The 17138-nt window shown below is 41.4% G+C and overlaps 1 protein-coding gene across 1 annotated transcript in view; it reads left to right on the forward strand.

Annotated features, from left to right (window-relative positions):
• The window catches only part of Slc9a9 (solute carrier family 9 member A9), a 549909-nt gene that overhangs the window by 451412 nt on the left and 81359 nt on the right, over positions 1–17138 (forward strand). The window contains exon 15 of the mRNA XM_036193912.1: positions 6518–6597. Coding sequence (XP_036049805.1) covers positions 6518–6597 — 80 coding nt within the window. The remainder of the gene's footprint in view (positions 1–6517; positions 6598–17138) is intronic.

The following is a 17138-nucleotide window of genomic DNA, read 5'->3' on the forward strand; positions in this document are numbered from 1 at the left end:
TGGATTGCCGATTCAGGTGTTTCATTTTTGTTGCTATTTTATCTATAGCTAACCCTGTCGTTCTCTGCTGCCTATTACCCAATCATTGAGTCCTCTTATGCCTGTGGTACCAGTCACTCCACAAGACACACCATTGCATATTCCAAAAGTGACTTTTGAAGTCATTTTATAGGGAAAGGAACATTGTTTCCTTCCACTCTGTTTCAGATGCATGGAGAATACAACATAATGGGGCCATGTGTCTGAATGTGCAACTCTTAGCTTTATTGTGGTAATTTTGTTTCTGGGAGTATATTAGCATATTTGAGGAAAGCTTGAGCCAGGATCTTGTTTTGTAAAATGCAGTTTCCATTATGGTGTGTGAGTGCATGTGGATACAGGTATATAAAAGGGCTATCATACCAACTAAACCATGCTATAAATCAGGTATCAGGTAAGAGTACTGTGGAACAAAAACAATGACATGGTGTGAACACCCTCCCCTCTTTAAGTTCATTTGTCTTTTGTTTTTGTTTCTGTTTTGTCTTTGTCCTCAGTCTTCAATTTGCAATATGGTCATTTTGGACCCATGATTAGTTTTTGATAGACTGTTCATAGGGAAGATAAATCTTCTACCTTACAAATAAGTTATTTGGTAAAAGAAAAAATACTCTGTAAAGAACTATGCAAATGCAGGCATCACCATTTATTACATTTTTCAATTCCTGTGAGTACCTTTTATATCTATAATTTACAATAGAGTGTAAGCTAGTTAGTACTCACTATCTACTGCTACATAATGACTTAGAGCAACATGTTTATTAGTTCAAAGGTATTATGTGTCAAGAATTTGAAAGCAACTTAACTGAGTATTTCCACTCAGGGTCTCCCATGAGGTCCCAGACAAGATGTCAGCTGGAGTGATTATCTTTGGAAGACTTCTGGATCCAGAGAATCCACATCTATGTTGTCAGAAGCTCCCAGTTTCTTTCTAGCTGTAGAAGACTCTGTGGTAACACATGGAGTGCTCCACAGGCCTGCTACAGAATCATCACTTGAAAGCCAGCTTCTCAGAGCAGGCAGTCTAAGAAAGGGAGCAGAGAGAGTGTCCTGGTGCCTTTGAGTGAATCTTGAGCATGGCATACCATCACACCGCTTGTGTAGTACATTTAGTCACAAGATACGAGTTTTTAAGTAAATACTGCACACAGTGTTGAGGGAGATTAGGCTCTACCTTTTAAGGAAAGTAGAATCAAGGAATTTGTAGGTAACCATTTAAAAACCAATATTGCATTTTTATGAGCCAAAACCCAAACAATTTATCTTCCCTGTTTGAATATACATATATTACCAGCCCAAGTCATATGGACCAGGCCTGCTCCTTGGCAGCTAACCCTGGAGCTGGTAGTACAGGCTACCTATAGATCTATGAAGATACCTGGGAAGCATCTTATTAGAGTTTTGTCCATCTCCTGATCATTATCGGCATCCATGTTCTCTTCTTACACATACATTTCCTGATTCCCTTATTTGGAACATTTAAGAATTATTTGGGAATAGAGATGGTGAGAACATTTGTGTAAAGTGTTTCTATGTGAAGACTAAGAATTAATGGTTGACCTTTTAAAAGGTAACTTCAAAAGTTTTCCATTTGCCCTTCAGTTATGCTATGCCCCCCCCTTCAGAATCCTATAATCTTTAGAGCACAAAATTTGGTTCTTTCCTTAGTAATTAGTAAATCAAGGCATAAATTTGAGATCACCACATAAGACTCTCCATCTGGACAAAAGTGATAAGAACACTGAAAAGCAACTTGGGAACCCAGACGGGTCCCATCATTGTTGAAATAATTTCAGAATCCATCTAGTAACCATTTCACTTAACTTCTACTGACATTAGTATTGAATATGAAATACTGAGAAAGAGAAAGAAAAACACTCCTTCACACACCCATCTGAAATGAGCAACAGGCCACAGTCGGTACCAGCTGCAGTTCCCAGTCCAGTCAGAGAAAGCCCCATTTTCACAGTATTGGGGGAAAGCCTTCACATTTCTTAGTACTTTTCTTTGGAGCCCATGCAGCAGACCATCCTTCCTTGCTTCTGTGTCTGGTTTTTATAGGTTGCTGGCCAGAGCCTTTGGTTTTTTCCTTCATCAGTCCAAATAAAGCCAAAATAAAGAAGACTGTCATAATTTCTCCTCTCAGAGTGGTGCCATACATGAGGGGCTCAGTAAAAAGAAAACTATCCACTTCCTGCTGGGCCCAGTCATTTCCCAATCTCTACTCTGTTCCCTTGTTCAAAGAGTGGGAGGGTGGGGGGGTAGGTGGGGAAAAGATCAGATTGCCTAGCCATTTTTAAATGTTCCCAGAAACAGAAGATAATAAAGGAGGCAGAAATTCCATATACATCCTTCATGCTGCCTCTTAGACGTAGCAAGGTACAAATGAAAGGTACAATTCAACACTCTTGAATTTCCAGTTCCCATGCAGAGCTGGGAAACCCGAGGCTCTGAGTTGGTGAGTGTATCATTGTTATTCAATGGAAGAGAGTCCAAATCTTGGTCTTGGGAACATTTAAGAATTCATCTGGGAGTAGAAAAGGTGAGGATATGTTGTATCCTGTGCTTGCTCTAAAATGCGTATCACTTCTCTGGAATAAAGAAACTTAATAGAGAATAGCCATTGTTAGTGAGAAAGAAAAACACCATGGAACTGTAGATCCATCCTCCTCCAGATGACCACTCACATCCTTTCTCCTTGAAGCCTATGTTGATCTCTATTTCAGAACAATGCAGATAGATTGATGCCCCTCCTATCCTCTGCACATTAGGGCCCTTCTAAGGGCCTGCTTCCCATGCTGTCTTATCGGCTACCTTCACCATTCCACAGTGACAGCAAAGGTTAGCCTTCCCTTGGCACCTTTATCTTTAGCCCCCACTACACGAGCAGAACACACACTGGACTAACTCATTTATTTCTGCTCATGTATTAATGGCCTTTCATAACCAAGTTATTAAGTCATCAATAACTCCAGAGAAATAAATGAATGGATCCAGATCTGGGCCAACAGATGTTTAAGATACATATTGAAATTTTTAACTAGGATCAGCAGAACAGTCAATTCTTAGTCATCAGTGGAATTTTCCCACCTGGGAAAACACATTCCACCCCTGTTTCATTAGAGTTAGAACTCCATTTACTTCTTTATAAGTGAGATGAATAAAATCTCCAGTCACTCAACTAAAATAAAGGTTGTTTTTAATTACATATTGCGCCCTTCAGCTGACTGAGGAAAAAAAAAATCTGTAGAAGTTTTTCCAGAAACATGTCCTCTCAGAAGTGCTTCTAAGTTCCGATTCTGTATTCTTAGGAAGCAAAATGAAAAGGAGGGAGAAAGAGGAAAGACAGGACAAGAGAACTTCTAAGATTATAGAAAATCCTTGAAAAGAATGCCCAAGAGCCTAAGTTGTATGTAGCTGTTCCCTCTCTGTCTCCATGACTATCTCAGTGTCCTGACTTTGTCTTCCTTCTCAGAGACCTCTTTTGCCCCCATTGGCTTCCTGTTTACACCTCAGAGCTCTAGCTAGATTAAAGAATTCCTGCTTCTAGGTGAACTTAAAGTGTGCTTAGAAATCTCCATGTTCCCCACTCACCTTGAGTTCCTTGTCTTTAAATGGAGATAATGACAGAGCACACTTTCATGACTTGTTCCCAGAATCTACAAAGTGCAAAAATCATTTAGGATGTTGTTTGACATTGATTGGCATGTGCTCAAGAAGCATCCACTGCTTTTAAGAGTGGTCAGTAATACAAATTAGTAATTCTAAATGATTTTCGTTCCTTAGAGACAAGTCTAATTTCCTCAATTAATTTTACAATTAAAAAACTGTAAGTCACACTGAGTATGCTATAATCCTAGCATTCATGAGGCAGGAGGATGTTGTTTGAGGTCAGCTGATGAAAGAGTCTGAGAAAGGAAGAAAACAAGAGGGAGAGAGGAAAAGAAAACTATGAAATTATGTTGTTCACTAGAGAATGGCTGTGCTTTCTACAGTTTAAATATGAAATCCTTGGAGGAAACATCATCTCCGGAGTCCAGCAGTTCAGTCCTAGACTCAAATTACTGCTGTTTCCTGTTAACTGTGTGCCTTTGTACTCACATCTTCCCTTCTCTATGTGTCTCTAGATCCTTGAGTACAAAATAACTAGACCTCAACCAACCTAGATGGATTGTGGTGAAAATTGAAAAATAATGATTGGAAAAATTAATGGCTGAATAATGTGACTAGCATGCTGCCTGGAAGTTAACGAGCCTTCAATAGCTAGGGACTGTCATTATTTCAAAGCCACTCAGCTAGGCTGTTGAAGGCTGGCAGCTGAGCCTCCAAATGCTATCCAAGCTTACCACCTCAACACCCACCCTTTCTTTCTAAAAGAGAGGAGGGGTCCCAACACTCTCTTTTGTCAACTTTACTCAGTAACTATTTTGTGATTAGTAGATGCAGCCAGCTACTGAAATCACCCGTGCCTGCTGATGGGTAAAACTCCAAAAGTCCTTGTTCCTAAGGAAAAAGAAAAGGAGACCCTGAGAAGAAAGCCCCCACATTCTGTGCAGAGCTTTTTTTTAACTAGTCCAGTTTTCCAGTTTTTTGTGAGATGTTTTGCTCTGGTAGCTGAGCATGCTACCCTGCCATGCTGTGAGCAATAGAGTCATAAACAGCTTGCCAAGGTTGCCTCATGGTGCAGAAATGGCTGTGTGAAGTAGTTGCCCTGAAGCCATTGTTAGGTAAACATAGCTACAGAGAAAGCATGGGGAGACCAAGCTAGATGACTACGTTTCCTTTAGAGAGAGATAGGAAGAAATTCTAACTCTTGAGACCAAAGCATGGCATTTCATCATTTACAGAGCAGAGACCTCATAATGCACATGAGAGGCAACAGGCTCTCATGGAAAAATTAGGAATGGAAAATGAGGTCTATAGTGCAATGGGTGTGAAAACATATCCTCTTAAAGATTTTTTTTTCAATGGTCATTATAAAAGGTTAGAAGGTGGTGGCACCAGGTCTTAAACCCCAGCACTTAGGAGGCAGAGGCAGGTGGTTCTCCATGAGTTTGAATTTGAACCAGCCTGGTCTACACAGCAAGTTCCAAAATAGCCAGAACTACATAGTGAGGTGCTGTCTCAAAAACAAAACAAAAAACCAAAAGGTTGGAATGTTGGGGTGTTAAGGAACCTTTGAAGAAACTGTCTAGCCTATCTGTCCTCATTGTTTGCCATGGAATTTCTCCCAGTATCCCAGGAACAGTGGTACTTCAGGGAGCATCGTGTAGGAAGTTTTCAGTTTTGAAATGTTAGAGATCTTAAGACAGAAGGATGATGGGTTTGGGTCTGGTTTCAGTGTGAGTCTCGGCTGCACCATTTTCTACAAAAGGTAAATGGTAAATAACAATGAGGCACACTTACCATTCCTGTATTCCCATTTCTTGGAGCTGTAACATTCACTAGCAGACATTTCACAGAGCAAAGCATAGCTGTTCATCATTATCAATAATGGAGCTGGCTGGGAAGAGCAAGAAACAAGTTAAATATAATGAAATCAAGTCAAGCTGGGCGTGAGGAGGGCTGACTTCAGCCTAGCGGCTGCGTTTCTATGGTCTTCATGCGTCATCGTGCATCAGAACAATGCTCACTTTATTGCTGATCAGCCAAGTCATAGTCTAGTTTGAAGTAGAAATTCTGGGCTCGGACAAAGCAGAAAGTCCACACCAAGCCCAGTGTGAGCAGCCATCACAATTGAGATTGATTGGAATTCACTTTCCTTAATATGCAGAATGGAATATTCAGGCATCAAAATGTTCCTGAATCTTGCCATGGTGCAAGCATTGTTAGCACAAAACCTTCCAGTTGCCTTCTTGCTGTTTCCACCTTTCGTCCTCTGCTCCGACATGATGCCTCAAATACATGGCCATTCTCTTTTGTCTTTACTTCCTTCTCCCTGACGTTCTGGTGTGTGTGGGGTGGGGAGAGACAAGTGGACCTACAGTTTTTATTGGCTTCCCACCAGGAACATCTCTTTAAACTGTTCCTAATCTTAACAGAAAGGCATCAAAAACCAGTCACAGCCTTTAATAGTGATCTACCAAAAAGAAAATGAATGAAAACCAGTGTAACCATCATTAGGCTGTTACTTCTCTAGTGATTTCTTGGTAATCTGTAAATAAATGTCACCCAGATTTGATTTAAACAGAGTGCAAAATTCCCACAACAGCAATGTGACAGAAACACCATTTTCACTGGTGTCCAAAAGGGATATCTCTTAGCTATTTAATAAAATTGATGATTAAGAAAAAGAATGCTGAATTGTACCAAAAAATCTCATCCACATAGTAAACTCTCAGAGCTAATTCAAAAATTCTTTCACCATTAAGATGAACATGCCTAGACTTTTTTTTAAATGTTTCTTTAGGAATGTAGTTAAATTAAATTTGGTTTGACATATATTAAAGATGTACCATTTTTTATGGTCTCTCTCCAGGAAGCAAATAAGTTGGATAAAAACCTGACAAAGACAGAGAGTGCACAGCTCTTCAGGATGTGGTATGGCTTTGATCACAAGTATCCTTTCTAATGACAAGCTGGCGGGTCCTCCTGGGGGCAGATTACTCTGCACCCTCATCATGGAGGAATGAGGCCTACATCCTGAGGAACACACAAAGGTAAAGTGAATCCACAAGCAACCTTACACCAAGGAATGAGTTCAAAAAATCTAAAACCAGGTAAACAGTTGTGGAGTGTTGAAAAAGCAAAGTGAAATCCCCGTGCAAAGTGTACATCATGTTTGTGTGGTGATTGGGTATTTTCCAATGTCAGATAACAAAACCAACAAATCCTGAAGAATTGATCTATTTTGTTCCCCTATACAAAGGTCTTACTTCCAGTTGGGTTAGCCAGACTTGCTTCACCGAACAGTCTCAGTGGCCTTTGCAGGCTTGGACTGTTCTGATGGGTGTGGACAGGACCAAGCTACATGCGCCTCCCAGGAGTCCACCATATACCTTTGTTTCCTGTGTAAAAAGATGGGATATGGGTAGAAATGACTGGGCTGAGGATTACAAGTCTGGTTCCTCCTAGTATAAAATAGCGTTGCTCTGTTTGCCCCTCAGGAACACTTAGGTGAGCACTTTCTTCTGAAAAGCATTTTTTTTTTTTTTTTTACAATTCTAGCCATCTGTGTGAATGCAGCAGCTCAGACATGCCCTGCCACGTGCGTTTGAAAAATCAGGCTGAAGTGCTTTGCCCTGTAGAAGCAAGCAGTCCATGGCTAATCCAGTCAGTAACACCACGCATGAAGAACACAGACAGTTGCATCATGAACTGAATGTGTTGGGTCTTTGCTGGTTTTCTGTAGTGACAAAACCCTCTCCATTCAGTAAGAAAAAGCCAGCCACTGGGATGAAAACCCAAAGCAATGATTAAAACCACAACGTGTCAACAGGAGAAGGGGAGTTAAGATGAGAGAGAGGATCTTTTTGGGAAGTTTGATAGAACTCAGCAAACAGGTGGAGGAGGAGAGGCTATGAGGGAACGCAACAAGGAGGCAAGAAATATTGTCGATTCACATCAGGGATGAGAGAAACACAGATTAGAGAAGGACTGGAAATTGGAAAGGAAGATTAAGAAGGAAGTGAAGCCAACTGAAGATGTGCAGAGGTAAGCAAGAGCATGTTCGCGGGTGAATTAGAAAACATCCCTGGAGTGCTGTGGAGTCACTTGGTGCCGTGGCGTCACATGGTGCTGTGGAGGGCAGGGCTTGGAGTTTAGTTCTGCTTAAACACATCTCTGCTGTCTGTGGCCAGGTGTCTTCCCTCACTTTAGGTTCTACGTTTGTGCAGGCAGTGCAGGTTACCTCCCTACAAAGAGCAATGCATCTTGGTCATTAGCAAGCTCTTGCAGTGGTCTCATTAGCTACCTGGAGCCATCCTGGTCTCTAGGGGAGTTTGTGCTTGGCAGGTGATTCCAGGTTTATACTCCTTCTGGACTTTCCTTCTAGAAACAGGATTGGCTCCTGCCTTTGATTTCAGTCTCTGATAACCAAATTTATAGGAAAGTATAAGAAATGACTGAAGAAAACACCTAAGGAAATACACAGCGAGGAAATAGAAAATCAGAGACTTGGTAAGAGGTTTTTATTTTCTTCCTCCAAATTGCGAAAGTGCTGTGTGGAAGCTTCACAACAAAGAAAAAGGAGAGAGCAGAAAAATTAACTAGGTGACAAGAAAATGAAATTTGGAGCCCACTCAAGTTTTTAGCTTGGAGCAGCGGCTCTAAATTTAGATGATGTCACAGTTTTTAATCTCACTTTCCACCAAAGGTTTATTTCCATACGATTAAGGACAGCCTAGTAGAAATAAGAGCAGATTTGTCCTCTGTGTAATATCTCTCCGCATTGCAATGTGTCCTCCCGTGCATTCATTCTAGAAGCTGCAGTGCAGCCGTCCTTGCGCAAATACATTTTCTCATAGACAACAGGGGTTCTGTGTCCTAGTTAAGGTCTGAATTTCACCTGGAGAGGAGCATGCCAACCAATTTTGACTCTGCGACCTCATCGTATAGCTATATTTTCAGACAAGTTATGAGTATGCTTCAACCATGCTATGGGATTTTACAGAAAGGAAGTATCACTAGCTCCGCACCATACAGTGCATTTCTGTCAGCATCCTAAAATTTCCTTTGGTCAAGGATAGGTAACCTGACTCCACTGGGGGACTGCCCCTACTTTGGCAATGACTAGCATGGCCTAACCTATTAGGGTCATAGGGAACATCAACAGGGTTCTAAGTGAACAACAGAGTGAATGTAAATGCCAAACTCATAACTAGATTTAGAGTGTTACAGCTGGCATGGGAATCTTGCATATCTTCTTCATGACTAATGGTCCTGCTGGGTTATCAGCTTGTAGAGTCTCTTTCCATTCCATTATTTATATTTATATTCTTAGACAAGTTATGAGTTTGGCATTTACATTCACTCTGTTGTCCACTTTGAACCCTGTTGATGTTCCCTGTGACCCTAGTAGGTTAGGCCATGCTAGTCATTGCCAAAATAGGGACAGTCCCCCACTGGAGTCAGGTTACCTATCCTTGACCAAAGGAAATTTTAGGATGCTGATAGAAATGCACTGCATGGTGCAGAGCTAGTGATACTTCTTTTCTGTAAAATCCCATCGCATGGTTGAAGCAGCATAAAGAATTGTTGCTTATTTTTGTAGTACTGGGAGTTTAAACCCATGGCCTTGCATATGCTAGTCATGAGCCATATATGCTTCCTCCTTAATTTTCTGTTTTGAGATAGCATCTTGCTAAGTTGCCCATGCAGGTCTTGAACTCAGTCTACAACCCAGGCAGAACTTGAACTTGTTACCATCCTGCCTCAGCTTTCTACCAAGTATTCAAGACAGATTGCAAAGGTAGTTCAGTGATAGGACCCTTGCCTAATATGAAAGGTCCCGGGGTTGACCCCTAGCACCATAAAAAGGGAATTTTTGACAAAAATAAATAAATGAGTGAGCCTTCAGACACTGAGTTAGCTAGAGTTCTCCAAAGAAACAGAAGCAATTGCTGGAAGGAATCTATGTATGCATATGTGCATAGAGAGACCCATTTCAAGGAGCTGGTTTGTACGGTTGTAGAAGCTAACAAGTACACAATTTGAAGGGCACACTCTCAGCCTGGAAGTGAGGGTAGCTGCTTGTGCTGTGATCTCAAGGAAGAATCCTGCAGAGAAACCTCCATTCTGGTTTCAAGGCTATGCAACTCATTACAAGAGACCAACTGGGTAATTTATTTTACTTAGAATTGACTGGCTGTACATTTAACCATATCTACAAATGCTTTCGAGAGTAACATCTAAGGGGAGGGGGTTGATTGACTAGTGAGGTAGTCTCTCAGGAATCTAGTCACGAGAGTCCCCATTCCTATGCAGTTGATACCCAGTATTCGGGTATGGCTTATTATTTTATCATTAGCAATAAAACAAACCACTGGGGCTCATATTTTTTGTTTTACTTTCATATGACATTATGTAATTCATACATATATTATAAAATTTTTCCTCAAAACTATGGGGATCGGGAGAACTACACAAAGGAAGATTTAATGAAGACAAGCAATAGCCAAGCATAGTACCAAGGGCTTTCCAGCACCTTACTTCTCTTCTGGGCTCTTCAGGAGAGTGGGGTGCTGGAGAGTACACACAAAGAGACCATTGGGATCAAGGTTGGCCTCAGCCAGCAACCTGGCTCTCCTGTTCAACCATATTGTTGGAAGCCTGTGGTGCCAAAACTGATGGTTAATGGCAGTCTCATCACAGTTCAGTGTGTGCAGCAATTCTGAATCATGCAACAGAAAGAAGAAATTGAGACCTAAGGGGACGGTAGGAATAAACGCTCTTGGGCACTATCAGGTACTGACTTCATGAATCTTCTAACCACTCTTTTGGTTTGGATTCTTTCCACCGTCCTTGTGATAGAAAGCCAAACTCCCAGAATACTTACCTAACTAACTTCACATTCCACAGCTGGTAAAATTCAATTCCATGATTCAGGCCTGGATCCCTCCAAAGTCCACTGAAATATTTAAATGAACTTTATGTGAATGATTCTCTTACTCTACTTATAAAACCCCAGATGCCGTGGCTGGAGAGATGGCTCAGAGGTTAAGGGTACTGACTGCTCTTCCAAAGGTCCTGAGTTCAATTCCCAGCAACCACATGGTGGCTCATAACCATCTGTAATGAAATCTGGTGCCCCCTTCTGGCCTGCAGTCATACATGCTGTATACATAATAAATAAATAAATCTTTTTTTAAAAAATTGTCAATATGTGCTTGAAGCTGCCCTTCAAACAAGGACTAGTTCTGATATGTCCGAATGCCTGTTGACAATATTCTGGTGATATCAGGGTTAGGGGGCAGAGCCAATCATAAAGAGAACACCATCACAGAGGAGCCACTACATTTCTGAGTCATATCCTCAAAGTCTGGACTGGGCTTATAACACAACACTAGAGTACTCAGAATATGTGAGGTTGTAAGGTCAATCCCTGGCACCATAAAACAAATTGCATCTTCAACTGTTCAGGGGTATAAAGTTAAATATGCAAGGGACTCTAAGAAGTACTTCCATCTCCTAAGACAATAGACTTAGTCTAACTAAGCTTGAAGGAGGCAAAATGTACACCAGACATCAAACTTCTGTATTAACATGTCCCCATGGGGTGAGATAGCCTTCCCTATCCAGGAGAAGACTAAAATCACAATCTGGCCCCATGTGCTCTGGGTGTGTTAGGGACAGCTCCTCACTGGTTCTCCCCTCAGATTGCCATGCCTCTGCCTTTCCCTTACCTCATTCTTCTTGCCTGCAAGACCATCCTTGGAATGAACAAGTCCCTATGGGGCATTCACTTAGTTCTTCTCTTTATAATTTATCATTTTCCCACAACAGTACTTTCTGATACATTATGTGCTTGGTTTTATTGCCTCCTCTGACCAGGATATATCCTTTCTGGAGATGGAGATTTGGGTCTGTTCTTGTTCTGTGGTTGTCCTCAGGACATAGAATAATGCCTGGCAGGAAAGGGACACTCAATAAATATTTGTTGAATGAATGAATGAATTAATTAATTAAATGAATGAATGAACAGACAAGCAGCAAGCAAACAAGCCAGAAAGCAATGTTTTCTATCACTTCAGATATTGATGTAGCAAGAAATGATTATTAATTATCTAAAGTTTACTAAATGAGTCTGCAAGCAGGACAAAGCCAATTGGATGATATTAGTGGTTTTCATCTAGACTGTCCTATGTAGATACTCACCCAGGGCTGCCTGGCCTATGTATCTCACTCTCTGGAAATAGACAGCCACACACCTGACCCGGGTCCTGATTACTTTAGCTGACTTCAAGTTTATGGTTGGTTCCCCCTTCATTAGTCCCTACCCTACATGGGGAGAAAGAAATGTGGGTTTTTTCCCATTAATTTTCTTGTGTAACCACCGGAATTTTGCAAGCCTAATTTACTAGTGACTTAATTAAGAACACAGGAGCCCAAAATTTCATGGCTAAGAATGTGGTTGGAGTTAGATAATTGTCCACTGCATATAAGGGAAGACTTTTTAGAAGTTTAAACACAGCCTGACCTCTTAAAGGACAAAGTCAAATGACCCAGATAATACACGTCATCACTTACATTCTACTCCAGAGCTGAACCGCTGTGTCTGGTCCAGTCCTGGTAGAAACTCCATGTGCTCTGTGGGGGTGACTGAGTCTTATCTTATCCCAATGTTGGTTCTATTAACACCAAACCCAAAATTTTAGAGCCACCTATCAACCTCACTAAGAATCTTAGATAATGAGCAGGTTAGAAGCGAAAATTGATGCATCTTTATTTATATTTTAAGACATCGCATAGAATTATTTGCCTAGATTCAGAGTGTTACAGCTGGTGTGGGAATCTTGCATGCCTTCTTCATGACTAATGGTCCTGCCGGGTTGTCAGCTTCGTAGAGTCTTTTTCCAACCCATCATTTATCATCGCTCTCCTTAAGCATGTGTATATATTAGTCCTACAAAAGCAAATGACACAAGATAAAAAATGACCTTTTCCAAAATAAAAAGGGCAGTGTAAAATCATTTTGAACACTTCCCAAGTGCCAATATTAACTAACACAAGCACTTAGTGTGTGCTTGCCAGCATTTTACATGGTGGGAAGAATTCTCAGAGATAACAGTGAGTTGGCCAATTGACCCAGAAATAGAATTCCAGAAAGCCACAAGGGTAGAGAGCTCACAGAGCTCGCATATGAAGTACCCACCAAATGGAAGGCCCACTGCAGGATGTGTGAATGCTGTGGCTCTTGTATCTTCCTGTTGGGCAGAGTAGCAGACTCCCTGCTACCCTGGAGCTTGAATGGGTGGGACTCCACTCCAGGAGCCATAAACACTGAATATCTGCGATGTTCTCCAGTGGTATTTGGGACCACATATTTAGGGGACTTAAGTGAAACAATATTTTAATCTTAACAGAGGAAAAGAAAAAGTGAGTGATAATGAAAGAAAGAATACCTCTCCTAAAACTTGACTCCATCCCACATGGCCAGTCTAATGTTAAATCCTAGGTATGAATATTATGAGCAGCAATTTTTCAATTTCAAATGGTGATTCCCCGCCTTGCAAATTTTCCCTGTGCTGACTGGTGGAAGCAGCCATAAGCCATTTATTGCATTAGTGCTATAGCCTTCCTGAATGACTTGAGTTTGCCTTATACAATGTTCCACAAGAGCAGGGACCTCTGCTTTCTAAAGGAGCCACTGAGTCCAAAGGAGGGAAAGGCTCGTCTGAGATACCCAGTGTTGCTGATGGACCTGAAGCCAGCATCCTACTCAATTCAATGTACCCATCAGAGGTACCCAAGGCTCCTGGCTCATGTGATCTATCTACTGAACTCTTCTGTCCTTGACTTAGGTACAATGCTAGTGCTGTACATGTGCCTCGCATTGTTTTAGTGACTGTAATGTCATCATTTCTTTAGTAGTTTTTAAAGGTGTCACCAGTCTGGGCACATTTTATTTTCATTAGCAAGCCGGAAAGATACCAAAATGTACAAGTAACACTTTAATGAGTGTCCGCTATGTGCCAGGTGACACATTAGATCAGCAGTTCTCAGCCTGTCAATCATGATCCCCATGGGAGTTGCATGATCTTTTCACAGGGGTCGCCTAAGACCATCGGAAAACACAGATATTTACATTATGATTCGTAATAGTAGCAAAATTACCGTTATGAAGTAGCAATGAAAATAATTTTATGGTTGGGGTCACCACAACATGAGGAGCTGTATTAAAGGGTTATAGCATTAGGAAGGTTGAGAACCACTGCATTAGATTAGATGGTACATTTCAGTAGCTAACAAGGTAGGTGGGCACGGTTGAGCCTCATGAAGTTCTGCTGCTTACCTAGCTGAAGTGAGGGTTGGCCCCACATCCTTTTGAAGTCACTAATGAGAGACTTGGGGATAGGAGGATGTGTTCAAAGGAGCTACAGATTACAGCTATATAGCCGTTTGTAGCTCTCACTTTCAAAATGCAATCAGATGATCCCAAAGTGGTTTCAGGAAGCACCATGATTTGTACATATTTGAGACAAGCAAAAGTAATCCTCTTCCTGAAGGCTCTCTCTGAATAGCTCCCTGATGGCTTCCTCACAGAAGAATGCCTACAGCATTGTATCTGCTTCCCCCAGGAAGCTGGCCAGAAGGAGAGCCCCTGCAAGGAACAGCAGCCCCACCACTGCCCCCTCCCCTTGGTCAGTTCCTTGGGCATTCCCACTGGCTTTTGGTCACCCTTGCCTTCATAGGTGCCACTATTGAAATAGCTTACATCTAGCCCTTGATTTTGGTCCTCAAACAAAAGAAATTAAAATTAACTGCAAGAAAAAGCCAGTTTCCTGGGCCCAGTGTTCTCACGACATTTTGGTAGGAGCTATGCATGGGACTTTTAACAGGGTAACAGAGACCATCATGTACAAGTCATAGTGTGGATTTTCACTGATTTCTTCTTCCGTGTAGTAGGATGAATGCATATTACCCTTTATTTTGTCTGAATCCATGAGAAAGCTGACTAGTTATTAACAGCCTCCTATTGAAAGCAATCCAACTCACTAGCATCACAGAACCAAAATACTGAGAACACTCAGAGTGCTATTTTCTCAAGACCCTACAGCCGAAATCCATAGTTGGAATATGGAGCAAGCTCTCCAAGACATGGACTGTAACTGCAGATTTGACCCTCTGAACAATTGTGTACACACCATAGCCTCCCCTGCCATTATGAAAATCAGGCTCCAAAGATGGTGACTGAGTTTTCTACAATGGTTCTACATGAGCTTTAAGACCCCTGAAATGTTTTTTTCTCTTTTTCCTATAAACATTTTAATAATTTCTCTATTGGAAGAGAATGCTCTCTCATTTCACCTTCAATTTAAGCAAAGTGAAAATTAAGATTTATGCAACCACAAAATCAGAACATAGCTCCTCCTTTTGTGAAAAATAGATTCACAAATTCCTTCAAATTATGACACCAAAGCAATCTATTGAATATTTTCCCAATGTACAGCATTGTCTTAGACATTCCTCACTCCTTCATCGATTCATTCTTTGGCTTATTGCATAATTGTCAAGAGTCTTCCAATGCCCAAGGCTATCCATGGTGTGGACGAATTCCGCAGAGTTTGTGTTCTAATATGGCTTTGTTTGATGGTTTCTGGTTTTTAGGCATCCTTCCAGGAAGGCATTTCTAGTAGAAAGCAAGGAACACTCAGACATGCCACTGTTGCTTTTTATCAACTGAAGGTCTGCTTTAATGGCCAGGCATTGATTCTCTACTGTGAATCACTTCTTTGCCTCTTAGCTTCAATCAACTGCGATTTGCTATTATGGCCTACCCAGGACTAGTTATGTAATTGTTTGGTTTGTTTTGATTATTAAAAGACTTCACTCAGGGCACTTGGAGTGATGCTTAATAAACATTAGAGTTCTGTTAACTTTCCTATGTATTGACAGCCACAGTTCTAAAAGATCTGTGTCATGAAAGGCATTTGATATTCATTATTACTTGTTATCTGTGAGTTACCCAGCTTCCATTATTTTACAGCCCAGCAGTAGTGGTATAACTGCTGTATTTCAGAACCGTAAGGAAGTCTTCAGTCTCCCCAAGCAAAAGGCTTCACTGGGGCTGCGATCCAGCCACCATTCTCACCCGATCCTGAGTAGTGGCCGGGCTGGGGGCTAAGCTGCACTTTTTTGTGCTCTGTGCTGTATACACTTACAATTTTTCCTAAGTTATGGTCCATCCTCCCATGGTTACTTTTCTGGAAATTATACGATGACGAGCAATTTGGACTTGATAGAGAAGTGCAGCAATTTTTTGATTCCACAATGGAAGCAATATGAGGCTTTGATGATAATTATTCCTCTTGTACCTTCCTTCCCTTGATAAAGGAAGTCTTCCAATTGCCCCTTCTGGGTGAAGCTGTGCTGTTTTGCCATTAGAAATGCAATGGCCTATTGATGATTTCTAGGTTAATACTGTATCATTTGGTTTAAAAATATTCAAAGAAAAAAATGTAAAGACTTTGAAAATCAGATGCACACTGCTTCAATGAATGTTGCCAGTATTGAATTTTGTTTTTTTATTTCTTCCTTCTTGGGGAGGAAAGTATTCTGTTTAAAATTTAATTATTACTTAGTCACTCCTCAACTGTGGCAGCCAGGGTATTTTCAAGTTGCCAACAAATTCATGAGCTACCAGAGACACAGTATCAGCATGGATGGCTGCTGCCGCCTGCACAGATTACCGCCTGGCACAAGGCAGAGCCTGCTCTCTCTGGAGGACTGAAGTTACTCAGCACCTGTCTGCGCAGGAAGCCGTTGTAGACACCACCCAGCACAGACTGCTCTAAATTAAGGATTCCTTCACAGGGTAGAGGTAGTGATGGTCCAGTCTCTCAGTGTATGTCACACCATCTCATAAGTGTGAGTGGACAAAATTAAGTACACTGATGCTTCACAGAAGAAGGGCTTCATGGAGTGATGATTACTGTTCTTTCTGTCCAGAAGGGGCCATGGAGGAGTTAAGGTTTCCTAACCTGGAATTCAATAATGAGAAGGGAGCTTGAGCACTCTAAGCAAGGAGAAAAACATGACAGAAAAGCCTGTGACAGATGTGGCACACATGGATCAAAGAAAACCAGCAAGGCAGAGCGAATCAGAAGAAAGAGAGGGGAAGACTATTTCCAGTAAGGGAGGCATTGAAGCATTCCACAGTTACAGTAAGAATTCTCAGCTGAGTGTGGTAGCACACGCCTTTACTCCCAGCACTTGGGAGGCAGAGGTAAGCAGAGCTCTGTGAGTTCAAGACCAGCCTGTTCCTTATGAGTTCCAGGGAGACCCTGTATTAGAAAAGGGAGTGGGGAGGAATTCTCTCCTACTGCTCACTAATTTGTATTTTGTCTGGTGGCTTGGGTGGCTAATAAAATGGACCAAAGTATTTTTGTTCATCCCTGTGACAGTCACTTATCAGGTACCTACGTTTAAAACTTCCAGGA

This window comes from Onychomys torridus, chromosome 7 (assembly GCF_903995425.1).
Source record: "Onychomys torridus chromosome 7, mOncTor1.1, whole genome shotgun sequence".
NCBI lineage: Eukaryota > Metazoa > Chordata > Mammalia > Rodentia > Cricetidae > Onychomys > Onychomys torridus.